Below are 25,304 nucleotides of genomic sequence, written 5' to 3' on the forward strand. Positions count from 1 at the left end.
TGCATTTATTTTATAGTAAACTTAATAAAATAAATGCTAATATTTACTACTACTTTCTTTGTTTGCCTCTTTAAGAAGAATCGCTTTATGTATTCCCCCAATTTTAAGTCGCTTTGGATAAAAGCATCTAAAAATAAATAAATAAAAGCGTTTTCATCATATTCAAACTTAAAATCAGCAGGCTTTTATTTTGACAGGTTGCTGGCAAGTAAGTATACGTGCTTCCCGGATTTAGCGCTGCCGATTAAAGCGCGTCAGTGGATGAATGTCACAGTTTTGCATTGTGCTTTGAAACGGTGGGCATAGCCTAGATTTATGCTTTCAGGTTGAAAATAAAACTTATAGAGTACAGTTTGTGATCTAAAATGGTAATTGTGTATTAACAGCTGTCAACCATGTCGGTACGCAAATGCGCTGTCAGAACATTTATATAACGCATTTTTTATTTTAGTCGTGCATGCGAACCTGTGGACCACTTAACGTATTTTCCGGACTATAAGTCACACTTTTTTTCATAGTTTGGCTGGTCCTGCGACTTATAGTCAGGTGCGACTTATTTATAAAAATTAATTTGACATGAACCAAGAGAAAACATTACCGTATCCAGCCGCCAGAGGGCGCTCTATGTTGCTCACTGCTCCTGTAGCCTACACTGAAAACATAGAGCGCACTCTCGCGGCTGGAGACTGTAATGTTTGCTCTTGGTTATAAATGCGACTTATAGTCCAGTGCGACACCTTTATTTTATTTTTTTCTCATCGTGACGTATTTTTGGACTGATGCGATTTATACTCAGGTGCGACTTATCGTCCGAAACATACGGTATGTGCACCCCTGGTTATAACATATGTTGTCATTTTGAGTTGTCATAGTTATGATTTACAAAAGAATTATTGTTTTCTTATATGCTGAATATGGCCTTCCATAGGCATGAAGAACCAGACCTACCTAAGTGCTGTATGTAGTATGTCAGCCATTGTAATGAGGCTGAGGTTGTGTGCAGAGGTGAGCAGCGGATCAGGCTGTTCTGTATTCAGTGTGTGAGGAGCAGGTGTCTGCGAGGTCTCCATCAAAGCAGCGGCCTCACACACACGGGCTTTCTCTGCCATGTCATCCGGTGACAGCTCTCCCGTTCCTGCCCCCTCAGACCATCTCCAGGGCACCGAGGACCATGACACACCACAGAGATCACATCACCTCCCTACAAACAGACAGAGCCAATTAAAAACCTATGAAACACTAATGAACCTCCACCTCTCTCTCTGTCTGTCTGTCTCTGTCTATCTTTCTATCCTCAGGTTCTTCCTGAAGAGAGTCAGACCCTTTTGTTCGGTGATGATTGGCAGGAATTGATCTTCTCAAGGTTCAACCCATCAACTGAATGACAGCTGCAGATCATAAATTATATGAATGGTAAGATAATAGGGTCCTTTTTAATCAGATCAAGCATGATGGCCAAGAACTTGACACTTTTATAATTTGTTAGACCTCAAATGTATTGTGAATCAGGGTTATTAAATTTAAAGGTTATTATAACTAAAACTTAAAATCACACAAAAAATTTCCATTACTTGAAATAAAATAAATGCTGCCCAAAATAAAATATACAAAAAAATTAATTTCAGCTAGTTAACATTTCTTGTTTTCATTTAACAAAGACACACTAAAATAACTAAAACCAAAATAATAATAATAATAATAAACTATAGGAACATTTAATATAGTTTTAGTTTAGTAAACTAAATTAAAATGAAAAAAGAAAGTAAAATCTAAATATTAATAAAGACTATAATAGTGTCCAAATAATACTGAAATAACAGTTGTTAATGACATTTTACATAGGTCAATATTTACAATTAAGCCCATCTATAGGTGATATTTTTTCAGTCCAAATAATTTTTTTTGAAGTATTTTTGTATAAATAAAATATAATTTTAACTTAAAACCCCACCGTTTTCATATTTGAGTGTCATTTTGCCTTTTGTCCACCAACAGGCTACTGCAAAATTAATAATTGAGTTTAATAATCAAGTCTCATTAGTGGCAGTAATACTTTTCTGTCTTTAAACTGTGCCACTCTCGTGTGAATCACTACAGTATGATGACTTCTATAACCTTTATTCGTCAGGAATAGATTCAGATACCTTTCTGGCAAGCAGGATAAGTGGCACAGTATTAGCTGGGATGCTTAATGTAGGATGCTTAAATGTCCCATGATTGCCTCCCAACTCTATAGCATGAAATGATCCTCTCAATAATGACATGAGTAATGAAACGCATCATGTTTTGAAAGCTTGCAGCCTCTGTTTTCCGCATGTTAGCGACCTCCTCTTCCAGCGAGAGATGTAATTAACCTTGCTTATAGAAAGGTTGCCTATTTGAATTACTGCGTTTTTGTTATTTAGGAAGAAATCATTTTCTCAGCTTCATATTGGATGAAATATTGCCAGAGACATAATTTTTATTCGGAAGCAGCTCTGCACGAGATATTATTTAAATTACCTCTCCTTGGGCTAAATTCCGCTGAAATATCTCTGGTTTGATTTATCATGCAGTCACAGTGAGAGAATGAAGCATATGAGGGTTTTATTAGGAAGAGGAAAACGTCTGCGCTCCTGCATAAAATGAGTGGGACTGAATCCTGCAGTCATATTTGGACACTAGATGTGAATTATTACAGACACAAGCCTGTCCACCTGCCAATTAGAGCCGCTTCATAAGTCAAGCTGATTTAAATATTGTGATTTGTCTCTCTTCTCGGCTCAATGCTCTGTCAGGTATACATTTGTAGATAATACATTTGGTTGTGTTTTCGGAGGAAATGTGCACTTATCTGTCTAAAGGCTTTTATCCAAATCTAAATTGAATAAAAAAAAAATTGAACACCTGATCAAAAGTGAAAAAAAAAAATAGGAAGAAAAACACTTATAAATAAATATCTAATAAACTTTAACATAAATGCTGTTCTTTTGAACTTGTGTATATATATATATATATATATATATATATATATATATATATATATATATATATATATATATATATATATATATAAATGCTCATAGTCAGATATAATGTTGACAATATATTATTTACAATAATCATAAATGTTTCTTGAAAGAATGATATATGAGGACCGGAGTAATAAACCAGAAAATTCAGCTTTACATCACAGGAATTTTTTATTATTATTATTATTACAATATATTCAAACAGAAAATAGTTTTTTAAATAATATTTCTAAATATTTTTGTTATTCCCATTTTTTTTATCAAATAAATGCACGCATCAAAAAATTCTAAAACATTAAAAACTAAATGTAAAAACATAAAAATAAAAAATAAAACGTACTGACCCCAAACTTTGGAAAAGTAATGTAAGTCTCCCTGTAAGTTTTCTTCCATACATTTGAGTGATTTCTACACTATTTCTGCTACATAAAACAGTCCAGGGGCTTTCCTGTATCATCTGTCTTATTGTTAATCTAACCCTTAGTTGTCTACTTCAGTGTGAAGAGAATTATTGCTGTATTTTACTAAATAATAAGCAAACATTTCATACTTTGTGAAAACTCAATTTCCCATTATTGAATTTTAACGCGCGGCTATAAAGCTGCAGAATCAGTTGTGACATGTTGCCCTTTAAGACTGCCACGTTATATTACCTTGCAGATCACATTTCATGAGTGTCTCATTAAAATAAACTCAGTGTGTTTTATGCGCACGTAACAGACAGATGCTGACGTTCCTCGAGGACAGATCAGGACATCTGTGTCTGGACCGTGTGAGAACTTTTCCAACACTCTTGAAACTTCTACACATCTTGGGTTTGTTGGTCTCAGTTGCTTGTTTTTAATAATACAATAATAGATATACTGTTCAAAATGAAGACAAAAGATGTGGTTTAGAGTTTGGTAATAGTTAGTGGATCATAGTTACTGGGATCCTCTACATCTGTGGTTCCTCTGCAGGAACTTAACTTAAGGAGAACTGACTAGAAATGACCAGAAGTCAAGTCAGTTATGTACATTATTTCAAAGCAGATTTGCAGTAAATAATACAGCAATAATATCTTAATTCCACAGGTCATCGTTTAGCGGTTTAATTTGCAGCTTCATAGAAAAGTATATGCCCCAACTAATAATATTCTTATATAATATAATTTAAGTTACAACAAAGCTTTTTTTTTTCAAATTTAAATCTTAGATGAAAAACTTGCCGTCTCATCTATATGGAAGTACTACAATTATTAAACACAAATTAATGAAAAAAAGTAAAACTGAATAGAAATATAAAAAAGCACATATGCACAAATATGAAAAAAGCACATGACAAAATTACTATAACTAAAAAGTAAAAATAATACCCGAGAATATCTATAATAAAAACGTAATATGAGACACCAGTCTGCAAAAAAAAAAAACACTTTAAAAAATTCAACAATCAAACAAATAATTATTATTACACATTCTGTTGGAAATTAGTAATTATAAATTAATATACGATTAACAGAATGAAAACTGAAATGTAAAAAAAAATACAAGTTAATTCCAAATATGTATAGTGTAATAATATATATTATTACTAAAATAACATTAGAGCAAGTCAAAGGTGACTGTGGCAAGGAATGAAAAAAAATAGTTTAATAACAGTCTTTTATAAAAAAAAACAATATAGAGAAAAAGTGATAAAAACTTAAAAAGCTTTTTTTGTTCATTAGGTGTGATATTTTGTGATGTTTCTGATGCACTGAAATTCAAACACTTAAGAGTGACTTAAAATATCAATACTTTAAGTTCCACCTGCCTCTCAGAAATCGTCAATCCACCATCATTTTTCATTCTTATGCCCCTCCCAAAAACACAGCGAGACCCTCGGCTCTGAATTATTGAGCGTGGGGTGGAGGATCTGGCATCACTGTCCACACAATGAATTACAATGTGAATCCTGCTCTAATTATGACCCTCAGACGGCTGACAGGGGAAAATTGAACCTGAATATTTCATAATCTGCATCTCCTCTTCAAATGAGAGATCATTTTGGAATCGCATGCTAATTTTTGTCACAGCCCGGAGATCCCAATGATTGGAAAAGTCTGAAGTTTTCATCAAATTATTTCGCTATTATATAAATTATATTGTATGCACATTATAAGGCATGTTTATTAAACATTCATCTCCTCCAAAAAGAGAATTATTCATTTAAAATATAATTTAGTTATACTATATTGTATTTATATATACAATGTGAAATTAACTGTATTGTTTAAATTTAACTTTTTCTATCATTTTAACATGTATTATTTATTTTTTTTACATTGAATTTATTCAAACTGCATAAACGTGTTCATTGAAAACTATTTCAGTTCACAAGAATAAACATGGTTTAAATATGGCTAGCTGTGGAAAAAGCAATCTTGATATTGGAAGAAATTGGCTTTATTGATAATAAAAATAAAAACCTGCTTACTTAAAACACATTTAGTTTATTAGTACAATTACAGAAATTGTACCTGTTTCTTATTGGTTTTATGACAGATGAATGCATCACAAAGTTTAATAGTTTAATAACGCTAAAACTGTAATCACAATTTTAAATGGAATTCAAATACATAAATCTTAAATTTAGGCCTTTTTTAGGGTCTATTAAATTGTTATTGGTGTAACAATAACTCCAACTTTTTGTATGCGATTAACTGATTTATTTGATGAATTATCCTATTTGAATTTGGACCTAGAGATTGTTAAATATTCAAATGTGCTCTCAAATTGATCAACTGAAACACTGATGTAAGCACTTAGTTAGGCTTTCATCATCTACAGTCATTTCAGTTTGTTTGTTCACGATATGATGATCAATGTAATGTGCTTTGATTTTTCCTTGTACAATGTCAGTGTTGTTTTGTCAGACTAATAAAGTTATTTCCCGTCTGTTAACTGTGAGTTGTGCTCTCCCCGGTGTATTGTTTTGTTTGTGCTGAGAGCGAGAGGTTACAGTGAAGGTCACTGTTAAAGCTCACGGGACACCACAAATATACCAACTGGAGCAAGAACAAGGTGCGTGTCTAAATTTTACATGTTGTGGAATGTCAAAGTCATGAATTAATAAAGATCAGATAAAACCCTTTGTGAGTCCAGCATCTCGTGTGTGTGTGTGTGTGTGTGTGTGAGTCAGTCAGTCTTTTAACCCCAGTCAGAGATGTCAGAGCTCCTCGAGGTAAACGAGAAGTGAAGGAGAGCCGGAGAAACAAAGTAAAGCTGTAGAAAAGTAACAGCGAGGTCAGAGGGACATGAACAATCTTCTGTTGCAAGAGAAGATGTGCAGGTCTTCAGATGTAGTGCGAGCTGACTGACTGAAAAAAAGCCTTCAGATACCAGAAATCTTGTAAAAATATAGTTTAAAAAGCAAAAAAATAAGTTTACAGATTTAAACCTTGAATAAATGCGAGTGTAAACATCATTTATTAATCATTTTCTATAAGTTGATATGATTCTTTAGGTTTTTAATGAAAAGTCTATAACGTAGTTTGGTTAAAATTCCTCAATGGTAGTGTAAAACAACACACTTTTTACCCTGTCAAAAACATCTCTTTTCAGAGCACGCCGTTTTGTAGCATTTTCCTTTAAATGTTAATGAGCTCTGCTGACCCCGCCCCTCTCTTCCTTGACACTCTCTGAGGAACTGTTTACTTTAGCCGCATTCATCGTGAAACTTGCTAATTAGTGCATTACTAAGAAAGGTGATTTGCAAAGATTCATTAAACCTTACAGCTGGATCACAAATGATTGGCGCAAACAGATGCATTTATGTAGATTTATATAAACTTGTCATGTTACAACGATTTCTAAGAAACAGTGAATCGTTTTTGAGAGAAACTTGGTAACATGGATAGCTTGAATACTTCAAGTAACCAAAAGCCACTGATTGAAGATTCACTCTTATGTCCAAATAACTTCACTATGCAGTCCACAGCCCATCTCCGCTGCAGTCCAGAAGCCTACAGTGAAAAATGTGGATGTTGAAGCAGAGCACACACTCATTCAGCAGTCTCCCTTCGACCTCTCCTCTCCTTCACCATGCAAATCAGACAGGAACAAATGTCCTGACTCAGTAGGGACCCTCGACCCGAAGTGTTTAACTCGGCAGCCTCCCATCTCACTCGTTCCCGTCTCTTTGATGTTCTTTAAATGAGCTTTCCAACTCCACTTCAATTTTACAAGGCCATTATGGGGAGATATAATGTGAGGGTTAAATATATCGGGGCAGACATTATGTGAAAATAATTAGTGCTGATGAATAATGCACTAATTCAGCTGATGAGGGATGGTTAGCAGAGTAATGGAGTGTGGGGAAGGTGGCGGCTTGACAAATGAAATTAAAATATTTAAACACTGCTTTATGATATTACGGGAGTGATCTCATCATCATCATCGAATCCCTCTCACCTCCGGCGCGGAGCTCACTGCTATTAAGGCTGACGCTTCTATTTGAGTGACACGCTCACGGTAATGTGCCGTCCATAAGTCACACGGCCCATCTGTCAACCTGAACACAGACGCCATCAGAGCAAGGACAAAAGTGTGTGAAGACTCACAGACACATGAACCAACACAAGGGACTTTTTGGATTTCTCTTAGAAGACACCCTCCTTAGACCTGCAAAGATCACCAAAGACTACACTATTCAAAACACTCAAAAGAACCATTTTTGGTTCTCCAAAGAACATTTCATTGAACTGTTCTTAAAAGAACCATTTATTCTTAGTTTGAATAACATCTAAAGAACCTTTTGGCGCTATAAAGAACCTCAATGGAAACATTCCATGGATGTTACAGGTTCTTCACGGAATTATCAATGCAAAAAAAGAGCATTTAATCTGTAGAGTGTAGTATAGACTGGAATGAACCTACACTCTTAAAGGGGTCATATGATGAGATTTTAATTTTTCCTTTTTCTTTGGAGTGTTACAAGCTCTTGGTGCATAAAGATCTGTAAAGTTGTAAAGACTAGTCTAAAATCCAGAGAGATATTCTTTATAAAAGTTAAGAGTTTTAACCACACCTACCTAAAATGGCTCATTTTAACATGCCCCCACGTCTATGTAATGATGTTGGAAAATTTGCATAAAGCCGCCCTATTGTTCATGCAAAAAAGGTGGAGTAACATTTATTGCCGCCACCATATTTTGTTCAGATGCTGTTTCGTTGTGAAAGTTAACGTACTGTACTTTGATTTATTCAGCCAATCACAACGCAATGGACAGCTGATAAATCAGCGTACACCTTGCTTTTCAGAACGAAGAGCTTTGTAAAAATTGACGCGTTTCAGAAAGGCAGGTATTAGAGGAGCAACAATAATGTACATTGTGAAAAAAATTTGTTTTTTGAACCTTAAACCGCATAAACACATTTCATTATAGCAAATACACAACAATTTTCCTTTTTAGCGACGTCATATGACCCCTTTAAAAATAAAGGTCTCAAATTGTGTTTTTTTTTTTTTTTCACAGCAATGCCATAGAAGAACCATTTTCAGATGCTCAAAGAACCATTCACTGGTCAGTTTCTAAATTAACCTTTTTTTTCTTAGTGTGAAAAACATTTTAATAATCTAAAGAATATTTTTCCACTATAAAGAACTTTTTGTTTCCGGTAATATTCCAAGAGGTTCTTCATTGAACCATCAACGCCAATAAAGAACCTTTTTTTTCCCCTTTATTTTTCATCCCTTGGACGATACAATTCCTAACCATTTAGAAGCAAAGTGTGTTATTCCACCATCGGCACCACACACACACAAAATTATTTTCCAGAAAGCTTTGAACACTCCCCTTTCTGTTTTGGTTTTTACAACAATGTTGTAGTCTCGTGCTGCCTTCAAGTGCATATGGGAAATTCATACCCTGGAGTCATTGACATTTTAAAATGATGAGGAATATTAATTTCTCTCTCTTACACATGATTCCATAAAGAATATTTAACATCCATGGAAACTTTAAATTCAACAAATGGTTCTTTATTGGAAAAAAGTTATTTAGATTCAGAAGAGAAGGGGGAAAAAAGGTTCTTACATGTCATGAAATGATCACTGAAGGTTCTTTGGGGAACCCAGAATGCTTCTTCTATGGCATCACTGCAAAAAACTAAAAAAAAACAAACTTTGGAACCTTTATTTTTAAGAGTGTATTAAAACTGTCTATAAGCAGTCCTACATTTGATCAATGATGATTTCTCAAATGTGTGATTCAGAAAAATGAACGTACACACACAAATGTGTCTACATCTCTTCTAGATGAAACCTTTAAATCACTAATGATCTTGAAATTGTGTGCAGCTAAATGGTTATTAATGTCATTAGCATATAAAAAAGCATTAGTCAACATCCAAATGGTTAACTTCAGAATGGCGACAACAACTGCATAGGTTTTTTATTTTTTAACACCTGCAGTACAGTGACACTATTAAACATTGGTGCACAACTTATCTTGCAATGCTGGTCCTAGAGACACAAATGATCTCAAATTATATGGTTTGTGGTAATCAAATGGATGATGATTTATCCAGTGAAAAAAAACTTTACAAACTTTGCAGACATTGTAAGAGGGAACCCAATGACCAGAATATAACCAAAAGTAGACAATAATACATGACATAGCTTAAGGCAGGTTATATGACTATAAGTTATTAAAATATTAAGAAATAGGCCTATAGCGCGTATTTCTCCTCAAGGATAACTAAAGTATACCAGTCTACAGTGGATGTCGATAGAAGTGAGCACATGATCTTAGAGCTGTGTCTCTTAAACACTCATCTGTCTCTGTATCGGGGATCAGAGCCGCACTTGCTGCACGGGACTGGAGTTATTTATGACGGGGTGGAGAGGAGCGACACGACCCACCTCAATGCCCTCGTTACCATCACATTTTACACCCATCATCTGACAATGAAGTGGCTGCACAATAAATCCCTGCTTCACTGCCATTTCCCAGTAAATTGCCTCTACAGAATCAATATGGCGGTCGAGGCTGCCGCGTCCAGATAAATGACAAGAGTATCGATAGAGAGGAGGAGAGTCAAACAGATGCAGGTACAGACAGAGTCGCTAAAGTCCAATAAACACAAAACTGCTTTACAGAACTACACATACAGAACAATGATTCCCGGGATTTTTGAGAACTGGAGCTTGTAGCCTAGAATTTTTCTTTCTAAATTATGTGAAATTCATCTTGTTTACTCACTCACAGAAACAATATATTTATTAAAATTTTCTAAGACTCTTTTTGTTGGTAAAAGTCATATGCGAGTAGGCGTCAACTATCATGAATATCATTGTGATTTACACCTGAGAAGACAAAGGCCTGCATAATGAGCTGCATAATGAGCCGTTCTGTTAGCTGTGTGTCACTGAGAGGGAGGAGTTACAAGAAAGAATGTGAGGACAAAATAAATGTATAGAATTTTATGTCTGTAGTTTATTTAGAATATATTTAATTATCCCACAACATAATTTTATATCCACTTGTGAGTGCAGTTAAACAGTTTATTAGGAACAATCAAAGCTGACTTTCAAACTGAATTTTTAGCATCATTACTCCAGTCACACAATCCTTCAGAAATCCAGACCCAACATCCAGATCCTGACTGACATCATCCTCCAGGAAGTGACATCAGATCGGAGACATAACGACAGAACAATCATCAGTAAGTATTTGCAGTGAATATAAGGGATTGCCATGTTTTGTGCCGTTAGTTTATGTCATCCCATTCAAATATTACAAATCAACATATTATCAATACATGATAACAACTATATATTATTGAATAAATAATATTAACTTACAGTGTACACTCTCGCTTATCATGCTTGTTTGTCTCGCCATTCTGTGGACAAATTAACATTAATACATTTATGAGTTTGAACAAAGCATATTTCTGAAAGCCTTTTATGAAAATATTTCTTAATAACAAATACTCATTTTTTAAATATACAGAGCAGGCATGGCCCATAACAAATATTTTTATGGTAAGTCATAGATTTTCAAAAGTTCACCAGGTCTCCTTTACTTCCTAAACGACTCGAACTGTATCAACGAACTAATCACTCTGACCGTATCAAACCAATTTCCATGGGGTTAGAATGAATGTGTAGTAATCAAGTGCCAATGTCTGCTACCAATATGGCTTCCGGCACCTCCAGATATATGAGCGTTGTGCTCTGATAATCTTAATATCTGGGAGATGTGGTTGGCCGTATATTAGAATGAACAATTGCGGTATATGTGAAGTCAGAAAGAATCATTACTGGCCTTGAGCTGACTTTACACTGGAGCTGATATTTCTGAGACGAGGACGGAGGCAGAGGGACGGGGGAAGCATCGTCTCAGCTGGCACTTTTTATTAAGCTCATATTTTGCCACTGTCATTGGCGCAGCATTTGACTTGTAAAACAGACCTAATTACAGGCCCCAAATATGTGATTCGCACATCAAACGCTAAGCTACAGTAACGGCCTCCTCTGTCCTGGCTCTCCTCTCGCTCCCGCGCCTCCTGCTGCTCTAAAGCCTCTGATTATGAGAGAAACATTAAATGGGAATTACTGCAAAACAATTTAGCCTTAATGTAGCAGTCATATCGGCACAGGGACAGGAAAAACGACTCAAATATAGTCGGATTAATAATACATGCTTTAATTAAACAGCTTGAAGGTGCATATAACAGGGACAGGAGACGCGGCGGATCTGAACAGATGCAAATATGCACCCATGAGCGGTCAAAGAAATCATGATAATTTACAAGAAGTTAGCCGAGTGATAAAGGTCATTCCAAACATGATCTGAGAGACATGAAGCGTCTGAGATGCCGCATGGTGATCATATATCCAGGATAAGAATTTCCAATACAAAACAATAATGTTACATTACATTACTGAACTGCTTTTCATTTATTTCTATCATGCTCCATACATATATATAGAAATGTATGTTCTAAAACATTCCCAAGTCAAGAGAGCCACTCTGATTCCTAAAAAAAAAGCTCTAGTTGGCTCAGGACTGTCTTTCATTGTCTAAGAGATATTTTGTCTGCCAGATAAAATATTAGTGTGATCAAAAGAAAAAAAAAAAAAACAAGCCACAGGATACATGAGGTATCGTGCATGTTCATACTATCAAACGTACAATGCAAAGTTAACATTTAGTTAGTGTTAGAGGTTTGTTCATTTTGAGCAATAGAAATACTAACACTTGCCTTACAATATTTGAATCATAGGCACCTAGCTCATAAAAGAAAGATGGAAATAGAGGTGTGGTGTATCTATCCATGTGCTCAGGTCTGTACAGTGTTGATCAGAGACCCATAAGCAGACTCTCAAACACATTAGAGCACGTCTTCTGAAATCCTTCGTCTCTAATTACTGTGTAAGGTGTGAGACTCCACACACTGGCCCTATGCGTGTGTGCCGTTATTTCCAGGGATAATAAATTGTGTGCTACATTGATAAACTAATGCAATTACAGGCAGGGTCACAAAGTCAGCTAATTTACAGATAGCAGTGTTTGGGGTGGAGGGGATGTTGAATAGCCCCTGGGGTCCTGATGCAGTCTCTTTATTTCTACTCGGACTTTAAAACAGCAAAGTGCAGCAGGATTGATCCTCTGAACTGCGTCGTACTGACCGTGTCTTATAACAACACACAGAGATCTCTAACACGAGGCAATTATTTCTGCAGATAGCATCTAGATGAAAACAGGTTTAGTTATCAAAGCAAGTGATTGAAAACATGCTTAAATAAGCAGGAGAGTTTGAATTGGTTCATGTAGTTTCTTTTTTAAGAAAAGATTGGATTGTTAATATTCGATTTATCTCTCATTTATGCTCTTAAAAAAATTCAGTTTCTAAAAGGGAGGTTTACACAGTGATGCCATAGAAGAAGCATTTAGGGTTACATTTTTTTTTTCTTAATATGAAGAACATTTTAAATAATCCAAAGAACTGTTTTCCATTTAAAGAACTAATTGTATAACAGAACGATTCAATGGATGAATGAACCACTGATGCCAATAAAGAAACTTTATTTTTAAGCATGTTATCATAAGGAACCTAAATTACTTGAAATCATTCTAATCTGCCATCTTGGCTCCAGGATGTTTTTGTAAAGTAATGTGACCTATGACCCATAATTAAATTGACATCTTTAACCCCGTTATGGCCCGTCACATCAAACCTGTGCAAATCAAAGTATATTTGTGATCCTGGACCACATAAGCAGTCTTAAGTCACTGGGGTATATTTTTTAGCAATAGCCAAAAAAATAATTTAAAATTAAAAAAAAAAAAACTTGTATGGGTCACAATTATAGATTTTTCTTTGATGTAAAAAATCATTAGGATATTGAGTAAAGATCATGTTCCTTGAAGACATTGTCAATTTCCTACTGTAAAAAATAATATGCATTGCTAAGAACTTCATTTGGACAACTTTAAAGGCGTTCTTAATATTTAGATTTTTTTTTCATCTTCAGATTCCAGATTTTCAAATAGTTGTATCTCGGCCAAATATTGTTAGATACTAACAAACCATACATCAATGGAAAGCTTATTTAACTTTAACATCAATGCTTTCAATTACACAAAAGGTTCTTATAGTGGAAAAAGTATCATTATTAAAATGCTTTTAACACAAATAATTTTTTTTACTTTTTACAAATCTTTGGGGAACCAAAAACGTTTCTTCAGTGGCATTAAGCTTTATTTTTAATATTGTGCATGTGATAATTAAACAAATGTATCATTCTATGAAAATAATAATCAGGGGGTTGGATAAAAGGAAGAAGCCAAATCAACGTCAAAGTTCAAATTAAAAACGTTTAGTGCTATTTTACATTACACTGTAAAATAATAGATTGCAATAATAATAGATTGCATCATGGAGAATTATGCAATAAGCAGGAAAGTATGTAACTGCCCAAACCTTCCATCTAAAACATCATATCACACTCTTGTTCACAATAATGACATGGTGAATATATTTGCAGCACACTGCCATCCAGTGATCAGGCACAGAACTAGAAAAACCTATTAAAACAAACAGTCATAACGTTGATTGCAATGGTTCAAAATCTCCTTTAAAAAGTCACATGCAAAACTATATCATGCACCAGCCAATACAAATAAAAATAAAGAGAGGGATGCGTGTGTATGTGTGTGTGAACACAGACACCGACAGACACTTCTGGCAGCTCCTGCTCGAGTGTTTCTCACAGACTTCATTGGAGTATTTTTAACACGAGTGATGGCTGATGTGCCGGCGGTCTGAGACTCACGCACCCCTGACACCAGTATCTGGGATGATCCATTGCCCCTGGCAACACAGGGCCTATTCCCAGAAGCCCCTCTGATTTATGGAGCTAATTTTGCCATGTTGCTGGGGAATGTGGGATTTGTGGTTCAGCTGAGGGCAGTTGTCTGCATGACAAGGCCACTGTAAAGTTCAAACAGCCAAAGCTTCTGTCAGCACCTTTACACACGCTGCAGAGTGAGACAGATGGAGCCACTCTTGACAACTCACCCAGAGAGAGAAAAAACAGCTAGTAATCGGTCATTACAAGCGCTGTAGTGTATTGAAATCCCTCATCCTTTCGTTCTCCAGTAAAACTTCAATTAATTCATCTACTTAATTTAGCTAAGTACAACTGCAGTTCCCAACGAGCGGACTCAACAAACATTAGGAGGCAAGTTTCTGCAAAATGTATATGACAAGATGATACCAATAAGATCTAAAAGTCACAGATTTAACTTCTGATCATATTAAAAAGAACAACGTTCAAAGCTGCAAGTTTGCAGTGCTGCAGATATATTTCAGATTTTGAATGCAATCGCTGAATTTGAAAGGAAATCATTTGTGATTTATTACACCGCCCTGCATCACATTTGCTGAATGAAATCCAGTACTTGTTTCTTATCGATTTCAGCTTGGCTGATTCCAAAAATAGTCCATGTTTTTCTCTAGCATGCCAAACTTTCTCACAAAATATGATGCATTTTATAAAATTTTTGCTTTGGGCAATCACATGTGAGGTCAAAGGTCTTGTATTATTCCATAATCATCAGGAAAAGTGGCAAAGAAAGATTCATATCTTTCTCTCAGCCAGATTGCAACTACTTGTTCAATTCTCAGCCCATTTCCACATGCATCAATTACTTTGTGCCCAATCCTGATTTCCATTTTTCCCACTCCTTTGCAGATTATAAATTAAAAGACATATTTTGAATGCTTCGTTTCCATTAAAACCAAAACAGTGTGCAGGGATGCAAACTCATCAAGGTGAGAAAGACACACAACCTGTAAAGTTCTGGTGTAATGAAAAAAAATTAAAAATGTCTTCATTTGTTTTTGGAAGATCAATGAAAATCTGATGGGTTTGGAATGACATGAGTGTGAGTAACTGATGACGTTTGGTGAACAAACTCTTTAAAGGCTTAGGAATATAAAGTATTTTTGTTATAATTCAGTTAATCTATAGTTTAAGATTGATAAAACTTTGAAATCTATCAAGTAAATGATGTCATATCTGCATATAGCAGCTAAGACCACCAATCATCTTACTTTACTGCATCATTTTACCAAAAATAATAATAAAACTTCTGCTGCTTTCTTGGAAGCAGTGAGATTTGCTCAGTCTATACTGACCACCACACAGTGGTACAAAACCCAACTCAAAGCTCCTCAGTCTTCCTCCTTCTCAGATATCCAAATAAGAAAATGTGATCCAGCCAAAGATTCCTCCCCAGGCCTGTATTATGATGTAGCGTTAGAGATTTAGTCTCAAACTGAGCTCTGCACGTCTGGCCGAGCGGGTTTTGTTTTTTTTAAAGGATGTCGGGATAAACACTAAATTAATCATGTTTCGGCTGAACTTGCCGGGGACTGAAATTTGCTTATAGAGGCCCGTGATCACATCAAATATTAAAGACTTTTTCTCAGCACTAGCAGGAGGAGGCCACCGTCACCCGTCTCAGGCGAGCATTTTTAATGAAACAAATAAAAAAGATTCCATTTGATCAGAACCGAATGTGGATTACATGTAAATAAATATTGGCAGGGCGAATTCCGATTTTTGCATACATTAATGGCCTAACTCAGACAAAAAAAGACTGATGATAAAAGCTTCACACATGATTTTCAAGTCAAACATCATTCACCAGTTAAGAAATAAACCCATTTATCTTACTGACACAGATTACAGATTAAAGAGTCTTTACAAATGGCTGGGCCAATGTAAACGTGTTAGCTGAGGCTCTCCGACACGCTCTAAACTAGTTAGCCCACTTGTTCTGCGCTAAACACATTACATGGTTTATTCCGCCGGAAATGCATTGGCCTCATGGACTCACAGCTCACGATGAGTCTGAGTTTAACAAATACATCACTTCATTACAGAGCAGTCGGGCTGCAGGGGTCGCTCAGATTAAATAGGGCTATTTAAGAACCGCGGTTCACATGCCTCACACACCGCGACAATCTCCATAGTAACGACACACTAACTGACCCAACAAAGCTTATTAAAATGTTATATTACCCCGGGAGAGGGGTCAAATTTTAACTAGGGGAGGAATGGGACACACACACTCACTTTAGGCCTGTCCGATGGTGAGAGATCAGGTCCCAACGACCTGTTTTGGGAGAGAAGTGCAGCATGGGGCAGTGTAGGAGAGGGCAAGCATCCACTTAAGGGCCCCCTTGCTGGGCCGGGTGAGGTTTAGTTGGTGGGGTAAAGCCGAGCTGCATGGCACACTCCAAGAGCAAATCTAATTCTTCACAATTAGCTGAGCTTCCACGACAGGCACCAAGGTGAGAGAGCCACATCACCGACTGCTCCAGCTCTGATTGGGTCATTCTTCTCCACTATGCAAATGTGATGCTCGGAGGTGGTGGGGGGCTGGATGCAAGTCGTCAGGATGGTGCGATGGCATCAAGGGTCAACAAATATTGTAAAAACAGGTTTTAGTGTCCTGCGGGACAAGAAAAGTTGACAATGAAAATGCCCAAAACAACAACAACAAAAAGTAATGTTCATTACTGTTTATGTTGTAATTAAATCTCAAATGTTGTGGATTTTATATTTCTATCTTCCTACATTTTTCTTGCTCTTATTGTATAGCTTTTACTCACCTGTAATCATTTTATTGCTACTAAAACATCAACACATGACCTAACGGACAGAAATAAACAGTTACAGTTAGTCAACTGAAAAGAAAAACAGATGTGAAATAACACACAGAACACTTTGTTTACCTCATTTTACGCTTGTTAGTGCTCCATACTTACTTGCTGGTACTGTGGTGCATGAAGAATTTAGGAAATTTGCTCTTTTTGTGAGGATTGGGGGGGTGGGGGTTGAAATGGTCTTTATTCAGCTGTTCAGAGTTGTTTTGTTTTTTTGTTCTCAATGCTGCTTTTGCAGCAGAGCTCTCAATATTTTTTTTCTTTTCTTTTTTTTTTTTTTTGCAGCTGTTATTTTTTCTAGACCATTTCAATTCTTTATTTTCTTTTACATTTCAAAATTAAACCCAGGAGATGAATCCAGAAGCAAAGAATTCATACAAACTATTAAAATTGATACATAAAATATGTACACAAAGAGCTACATCCTCATCAGGCTGATTATACTAAGGAAAGCAAACAACTTATAACAATGCTCTACTGTTGTCTTTGAGATTGAAACATTTCCCACATTTGTCTCAAACTGTAACATTTTCAGAACTGCTGAAAATAAATTTGGGTCAACATACTGACCATAAAAAAAAAGGAATAAAAAAAATAAAAAATTGCAGCCGCCAAAAGTTAAGTCACTGTTTTGACACGATACAAAAGAAAACGATGACAGCGAGAAACCAAATCATTCATGTTATTCTACATCTCAATAATTGAAATTCACAGCCTTCTGAGTACATTTTCTATTTGCTGCTCAGGTTTGATAAGTAAAATAAAAAAAAAAGCCAATGAAATGTAAATCAATATTTTTAAAATCAACCATTTCAAAAACACAGAACTCAAGATCTGATGCGCTCGAGTGTTGCAGGGCAGCAGGACTGGACACACGGCTTCATCTTCATCTGCGCCATGAGCGCGACTCATTATCTTCTTCCTCTTCATCATCGTCCTGCAGCAGGGAATCATCCACGAGGAAATCCTCTGGAAACTGCAGCCAATCAGAACCAGAAAAATGCTCAATTATACTACATTACATTCAACTCATTGTACCTTGTTCTAAGGTTCAATGCAAGGTTGTTTACAGTTGCTAGGCAACATCACAACATTCCAAAATGTCATCATATTTTTGGGTTATGTAAATTAAGTTCCAAATAAATAGAAAATATGATGTTCATTTTTTTTATATTTCAGCCTCTGGACAACCAAAATATGTATTACTGCAGGGCTGTTTAATATACACACCACTGTTCGAAAGTTTTTTCCTGTTTTTGTCTCTTATGTTCACTGAAGCTGCATTTCAAAATAAAGCAAAAATAGCAATATTGTGAAATACTATTACAATTTAAAATAACTTTTTTCTACATATACATAATGTATACATATACACTCAACAGCCACTTTATTAGGTACACCTCTGTTCAATTGCTTTGTAAAACAAATTGCTAATCAGCCAATCACATGGCAGCAACTCAATGCATTTAGGCATCTAGATGTGGTGAAAATGACTCACTGAATTTCAAACCGAGCATCCGAATGGGGAAGAAAGGGGATTTAAGTGACTTTGAACATAGAATGGTTGTTGGTGCCAGATGGGCTAGTGTGAATATTTCAAAAACTGCTGATCTACTGGGATTTTCACACAACCCTATCTAGGGTTTACAGAGAATGGTCCGAAAAAGAGGAAATATCCAGTGAACAGCAGTTATGTAGACAAAAAATGTCTTGTTGATGTCAGAAGTAAATGAGAAGACTAGTTAGAGATGATAGAAAGGCAACAGTAACTCTAATTTACCACTCGTTACAACCAAGGTATGTAGAATACGGTCTCTGAACACACAACACGTCGAACCCTGAAGCAGATGAGCTACAGCAGCAGAAGAATACACCGGGTGCCACTCCTGTCAGCTAAGAACAGGAAACGGAGGCTACAACTCGCACAGCCTCACCAAAATTGGACAATAGAAGATTGGAAAAACATTGCCTGGTTTGATGAGACTCGATATCTACTGCAACATTCATGAAAGCATGGATCCATCCTGCCTTGTCTCAACGGTTCAGGCTGGTGGTGGTGGTGTAATGGTGTGGTGGGTTTTTTTCTTGGCACACTTTGGGCCCCATGGTACCAATTGAGCATTGTTTAAACACCACAGCCTACCTGAGTATTGTTGCTGATCGTGTCCATCCCTTTATGACTACAGTGTACCCATCTTCTGATGTCTACTTCCAGCAGGATAATGCAACATGTCTCAAAGCTCAAATCATATCAGATTGGTTTCTTGAACATGACAATGAGTTCACTTTAATCAAATGGCCTCCACAGTCACCAGATCTCAATCCAACAGAGCACCTTTGGGACGTGGTGGAATGGGAGATTCATATCATGGATGTGAAGCCCACAAATCTGCAGCAACTGTGTGATGCCATCATGTCAATATGGATCATAATCTCTGAGGAATGTTTCCAACACCTTGTTGAATTTATGCCACGAAAAATTAAGGCAGTTCTGAAGGCAAAAGGGGTCCAACCCGGTACTTGCAAGGTGTACCTAACAAAGTGGCCAGTAAGTTTGTGTGTGTGCTCTTGTTTTTGTGACATATCAGGACATAACATGGGTATGACACAGGTATTACAGGAGAGGGTGTCTTATGAGGACATAACCTATGTCCCCATTTTTCAAAACGCTTACAATTCTTACAGAATGAGATTTTTTGAGAAAGTAAAAATGCACAAAGTTTCCTGTGAGGGTTAGGTTTAGGTGTAGGGTTGGTGAAGGGCCATAGAATATACAGTTTCTACAGTATAAAAACCATTAAGCCTATGGGATGTCCCCACTTTTCACTAAAAGAAACATTTTGAAAGCAGACCAAACACACAGACCAAAGGGCGTACCTCCTCATCCTCAGGTTCAACCTCGTCTTGGTCTGCTGGATTGTGGGAAGCCGTGGGCTTGTGCCAGGCCAAACGCAGCTCCTGATTATTTAACCGAACGCCGTGGATGGCCGCCTGAGAAACAGAGCTGAAGTTTAGACTCTGCATGAAGTATGCATCTACTGATGTTTATGGGAATATGTTAAGACCTGTTCAGCCTCCGCACGGGTTTTGTATGTTATGATGACACTAAGACTGGAATCCTGCATCTGGCAATCTTCAATCTCCCCGTATTGCTGGAGGTTAGTGAGAAAAGCAGTTATGACTCAAAGACATACCTCATAACAGTGTGATGTAACATGCCCTTTATAATGTCACTCACTGCGAAGTGTGGCAGCAGGTCGACTCGATCGGCCTCAGTGAAACCGCTGATCTCTAAAGCTCGGGGTCGATGATCCACCACAGCGTGAGTTGGGACTCCTCTTCCGCGTCCTCGAATCCCGCGTCCTCGGCTCCTCAGGGCCCCCCGACCCCTGCTGTGGGCCCCCCTCCCACGTCCTGGGGTCAGAAGCCCCCTTTTGGCAGCCTGAATGAAAGGAAACGATCTTATGTAAGCTTATGAAGCTTAAGTAGCACTGCAGTTACAGTGCAAAGATGGAATGTTTTGTTTATAAGCCATTCATTCATATTAGAGGTCGACCGATATATCGGGCTGATATTTCTCATTTTTTATATATTATATATCGGCATCGGCTCGCAGAGACAGCTGTCCTGGAGCTGCCCGTGAACGATATTTGTTCGGAAGCATGGTTTCATGCAGACAATAGCCAGGTTTCCATCCAACTCATTTGTATTTAGGGATGTCAATATTTGATAATTTCCATGATCGATCGTCGTTTTAATTAACGATTAATTAATAACCTAAATGCTGTAAAATGCATCTGCAGCAACCACTTGGAAAAAAAGCTTTCTCACCCTGAATTAAAGAAGTTTTAGTCTGAATAAAATGCTAGTAGCAGGACTGTAAAATGAATAGATGTGATTTGATAAAATGAAGAGAGCGTGCCATACGTTTGAGATCATTTTACTTTGTTGACTCTTTCCCATCAAGGAGACCACTGAATGCGCCTCTTTAAATGGTTTCTTGGTGCTCATTGTTGTATTTTATAACACAATTGCATTTTCAAATGACACAATTTTATTTTTAATACTATAATCCCAAACTTAACTGTGGTGCTTATGGCTGTGCTGCGCAGTCAGAGAACCGCTTTTTTCACATCAAACATTTTTTGCAAGTATTATGACCAGTACTTTATTTGATCCTGTTCTGCAAAATGTTCAATTTTGAATTTTTGTGTTCCGCTAGGCATATTTGTTTTAAAACAATTGGCATTTACAGTGCATTAGGTCGTGACAGTGTATGAGTGTTTGCATACGAGGACAAGCAAGCGCAGGTTTGGATGTATTTGGAGGTTATTGCTCACATCTCGTTCTGCACATATCCAAATGTTTCCATATTCGCAATGTATCTGAATGTTAAACAATAATATATATATATTTTTTTAATGTAAACTAGACGGAAAAGATCATCCTCTTCACATGAGAAAAAACGTCCTTGGCATAACAGCAGAGTGGACCGGTATACTACGGTCTATTTAAACTGACCAGTGTAACCGTTTATATGTTTGGTTGACTGTACTTTATTTTAATAATGAACAGACTGCGATGTAAGTTTGAAATCAGAATGCACTTTAGATGTTGTGTGTCATTTATACCAAACACAGATGTTGCTGGTTGCTAGTATGTTTGAAGCGCTAATATTATTTATTTTTTATATATTTAATTTTTTATATTTTTCAGTTAAATTAATTTTTATTTATAAAATTGTATTTATTTTATTCAAATGTATATTTAAGTTTACATTTATGTTCCAACAAACCTGAAAAATTCTGCTTGATAAATGCTCTAAAACTTTTATGTAAATGATTGACATATATACTACCTGTTTTATATATTTAATACTTGGTCAGTTTATTGAATTGTTTGGTTAACTTTGGATACATTTAAGCATGCAAATGAAGGGGAAAACTTCAAGATATCGGCCATCGGCTGACCCTGACCTCTAAACATCGACAATAGAAAAACCCATATCGCTCGATCTCTAATTCATATGTAAATACACATTGTCTACATTTGAAAAAATATAAACGTGTCAATATCTAGCTATAGGTAATAAATTACAACTACAAACAGAGAGCTTTTGTCTCTTTGTGAAATACCTCTAACTGCAGCCGAGTGTATTTGAGCTTGAGTTCAGCAGTGTCCTCTCCTGCTTGTATTTTCTTATAAAGGTCCAACTCTGTGTCCAGGAGCTCCTTTTGAGCCTGAAAACAGAGATGCATCACAATATACATATGCAGAAACATCCATTCATTGATTCTGGTTCTCTGGGACTGTGTGTACCTGAGCTTTACTCTTGAGCGTGGTCCTGAGGGCATTAGCACTGGACAGTCCTTTCATCTCCTCCTGTAGTTTGGTGATGCTGTTGGTGAGGGTGGTGAGGGTCAGCATGATCTGAGCTTTATCCTCCGCCTTCATGGACTTGTTCTTCTCCAGCTTAGATATCAGCAGCTGAAGACATGCAGAAGTCTCAGTCATCTCATAAACTAAGTTATGTACAAAGTTATGTACAATGCTTTCATCTCTAGTTAGCAAGCTCTGACAACAACAAAAAGCTATTTTTCTAGACTTTCAGTAGATTTGTTTTTTTATGAACCTCATGAACATTTTGAATGAAATCAGTGCCAGCCTAGTACTATATTGCAGTTTCACTAAAAAATATGTTCCATTTAAATATATTTTAAAACGTAATTTATAAATATGTCAGTAAATCTGAACTGTCACACAATCCTTTTGGTGCTCAAGAAAAAAAAATTACATTAATCAATGCTGCTTAATATTTCTGCAGAAACTAGTTATATTTTTTCAGGTTTCTTTGATGAAGAGAAAGTTCAAAAGAACAGAATTTATTTGCAATATAAATCTTTAGTAACATTATAAATCAATTTAATGTGCGCTTGCTGAATAAAAGTAGCAATTAAAAAATAGAAAATGTTAAATGTTTAAAATTCAAACAATTTTGAATAACTTTTTAACTGTGACTCAAACTACAACTGTTTAGCAGATAGTGACATCTAGCAAACAACGAGCATTTTTCGAATTAACAAGGTATGAACAACAAGACACAAGGACAACAATTAATGGCGCACCTTCTGAGTCTGAATGTGCTTCTCCAAAATCTCCTGCTTCTTTTTCCTCACGTCCTGCTGAAGCTTCAGCGCCTCCTGGTGGAGAAAGACAACCACATTTACACTAGTTCAACACTGCTAGCTCAAGCATAAAATGTGCGACTTGCAGGTTGCTTTTTCCAGGATTTTAATACAAACCTGCTTCCTTTTCAGGGCATCTTCTGCGAGGAGAGTTGTCCCGAATGGCGCTCCCTTCTGGCCAGCTTTCAGTGCAGCCGGGTTATAAACCGTCTTAGTCAGGCCAGTAGAAAAAACCTGTAAAGAAATGAAAGAATTTACCAAGTGATTTGACATTACGTATAAACTTACAGGTGTCTCAAAAGAAGCCAGTGGTCCACAACAAGTGCTTCTACACAAACGTGTAAATAGGCCCTAAAAGTGGACTTCCTGATAACAGGACAGAGCCTAGCTATGCAAACCTTTCCTCCAAAGCCAGCTGGTTTAGAGAAGCCCAGACGCTCCTTCACTGAAACCTTGGCTGTATTCTGTAGAGAAGAGAAGCGCAGAGATATGCTGAGATCTGCGACCACAGACGAAGCACACACTTTCAGGAACAGTTTGAGACACACATTCACCTGTGCAGCGTCGCCGGGGTCGTGTGAGGATTCAGGGTGGGCTGTGGGCAGGGGTCCGAGCCGGTCTTTCACTGACTGTTTCGGTGTGGTGACCACAGACTCCTGGGCTGTCTGTGTGCTCTACAAACAACAAACATGACTCCAACAATCAGATATGTGAGTTAATATACGTGACCCTGGAGCACAAAAGCAGTCTTAAGTCTCTGGGGTATATTTGTAGCAATAGACACAAAATCATTTTATGGGTCAAAATTATCGATTTTTCTTTTATGCCAAATAACTGTAGGATATTAATTAAAGATCATGTTCCATGAAGATATTTTGTAAATTTCCTACTGTAAAAATATGAAAACTCAATTTTTGATTACTAATATGCATTGCTAAGTACTTCATTTGGAAAAATTTAAAGGTGATTTTCTAAATTTTTTGATTTTTTTTGCACCCTCAGATTCCAGATATTCAAATAGTTGTATCTCAGCCAAATATTGTTCAATCCTAACAAACCATAAATCAGTGGAAAACTTATATATTCAGCTTTCAGAAAAATTGACAAGACTGGTTTTGTGGTCCAGGGTCACATATACTAAACTGTGAGAAACATTGTAATAAATGTGTTAGTTACCATCTTGAAATTAAAGTGATAATACAAACATTTTGCTAAGTGTATAAAAATTTTAATTAAATTGACAAACATAAAAAATAGCGATTTGTTTTGTACTCTTTAAATAGTGATAATTATAAACATTCTGATAATTTTATAAAAACTGAAACGTGTGATGTTATTTACTATTTATATTAAACTGAGATAAATATAAATACCAATGTGATGTTATTTACTCCTAAAATAATGTAAAAACAAAACTGTGACAATTTTATTACAAAATACATTCTTATTTAGTCTTTAAGTTCAACTGTGATAAATGTGTTAGTTTGTCTCTTTAAATAAAATCTATATTTAACATACAATTAAATATATATTAAAAATCGCAATTAAATAAAAGATACATTTTTAGTGGCATCAGTCACTAATAGAATACAGCTGGAAGAGTTCTAACAGTGTGATTCGGTCTGTTTGTTGTAAATCAGAGCATGTTAACCGGAGGATCTGATACCGGATGTGGCGTGGTGGTGTGTGTGTCCTCTCTGTGCCAGTGTACTCTGATGAAGCGGTTGTTGAGCACTGCCTCTGTGCTCTGAATGGCCCGCTTGGCTTCTTCAGGAGAAGCAAACTGGATCAGCGCCCCGTCTGGGTTATTATTATATGCCACCTGAGACAGAGGAAATGTGCTTCTAAGATCTTTATGATCATGAACATCAACACGTCGCGTGCTTCTCTCAGTTACA

The 25,304-nt window shown here is 36.4% G+C and overlaps 1 protein-coding gene across 5 annotated transcripts in view; it reads right to left on the reverse strand.

Moving 5' to 3' along the window:
* Window positions 1-667: 667 nt before the first annotated feature.
* Window positions 668-25,304, reverse strand: part of LOC113050954 (RNA-binding protein 26-like) — a 30,108-nt gene continuing 5,471 nt past the window's right edge. For 2 of the 5 annotated variants that reach the window (XM_026214443.1, XM_026214447.1), the window contains 13 exons: window positions 25,073-25,228; window positions 23,961-24,080; window positions 23,805-23,870; window positions 23,524-23,640; window positions 23,347-23,421; window positions 22,541-22,708; window positions 22,357-22,461; window positions 20,460-20,663; window positions 20,287-20,373; window positions 20,099-20,212; window positions 17,168-18,197; window positions 16,629-17,007; window positions 10,602-10,879 (listed from right to left, as the gene is read on the reverse strand). In XM_026214443.1, coding sequence (XP_026070228.1) covers window positions 18,108-18,197; window positions 20,099-20,212; window positions 20,287-20,373; window positions 20,460-20,663; window positions 22,357-22,461; window positions 22,541-22,708; window positions 23,347-23,421; window positions 23,524-23,640; window positions 23,805-23,870; window positions 23,961-24,080; window positions 25,073-25,228 — 1,302 coding nt within the window. In that variant the 3' untranslated portion in view covers window positions 10,602-10,879; window positions 16,629-17,007; window positions 17,168-18,107. Of the gene's footprint in view, window positions 1,202-10,601; window positions 10,880-16,628; window positions 17,008-17,167; window positions 18,198-20,098; window positions 20,213-20,286; window positions 20,374-20,459; window positions 20,664-22,356; window positions 22,462-22,540; window positions 22,709-23,346; window positions 23,422-23,523; window positions 23,641-23,804; window positions 23,871-23,960; window positions 24,081-25,072; window positions 25,229-25,304 lie in introns of those variants that run through there. The other 3 variants (XM_026214445.1, XM_026214444.1, XM_026214446.1) reach the window with 3 other exon arrangements.

The sequence above is a fragment of the Carassius auratus genome, chromosome 31 (genome assembly GCF_003368295.1).
Source record: "Carassius auratus strain Wakin chromosome 31, ASM336829v1, whole genome shotgun sequence".
Classification (NCBI taxonomy): Eukaryota; Metazoa; Chordata; class Actinopteri; order Cypriniformes; family Cyprinidae; genus Carassius; species Carassius auratus.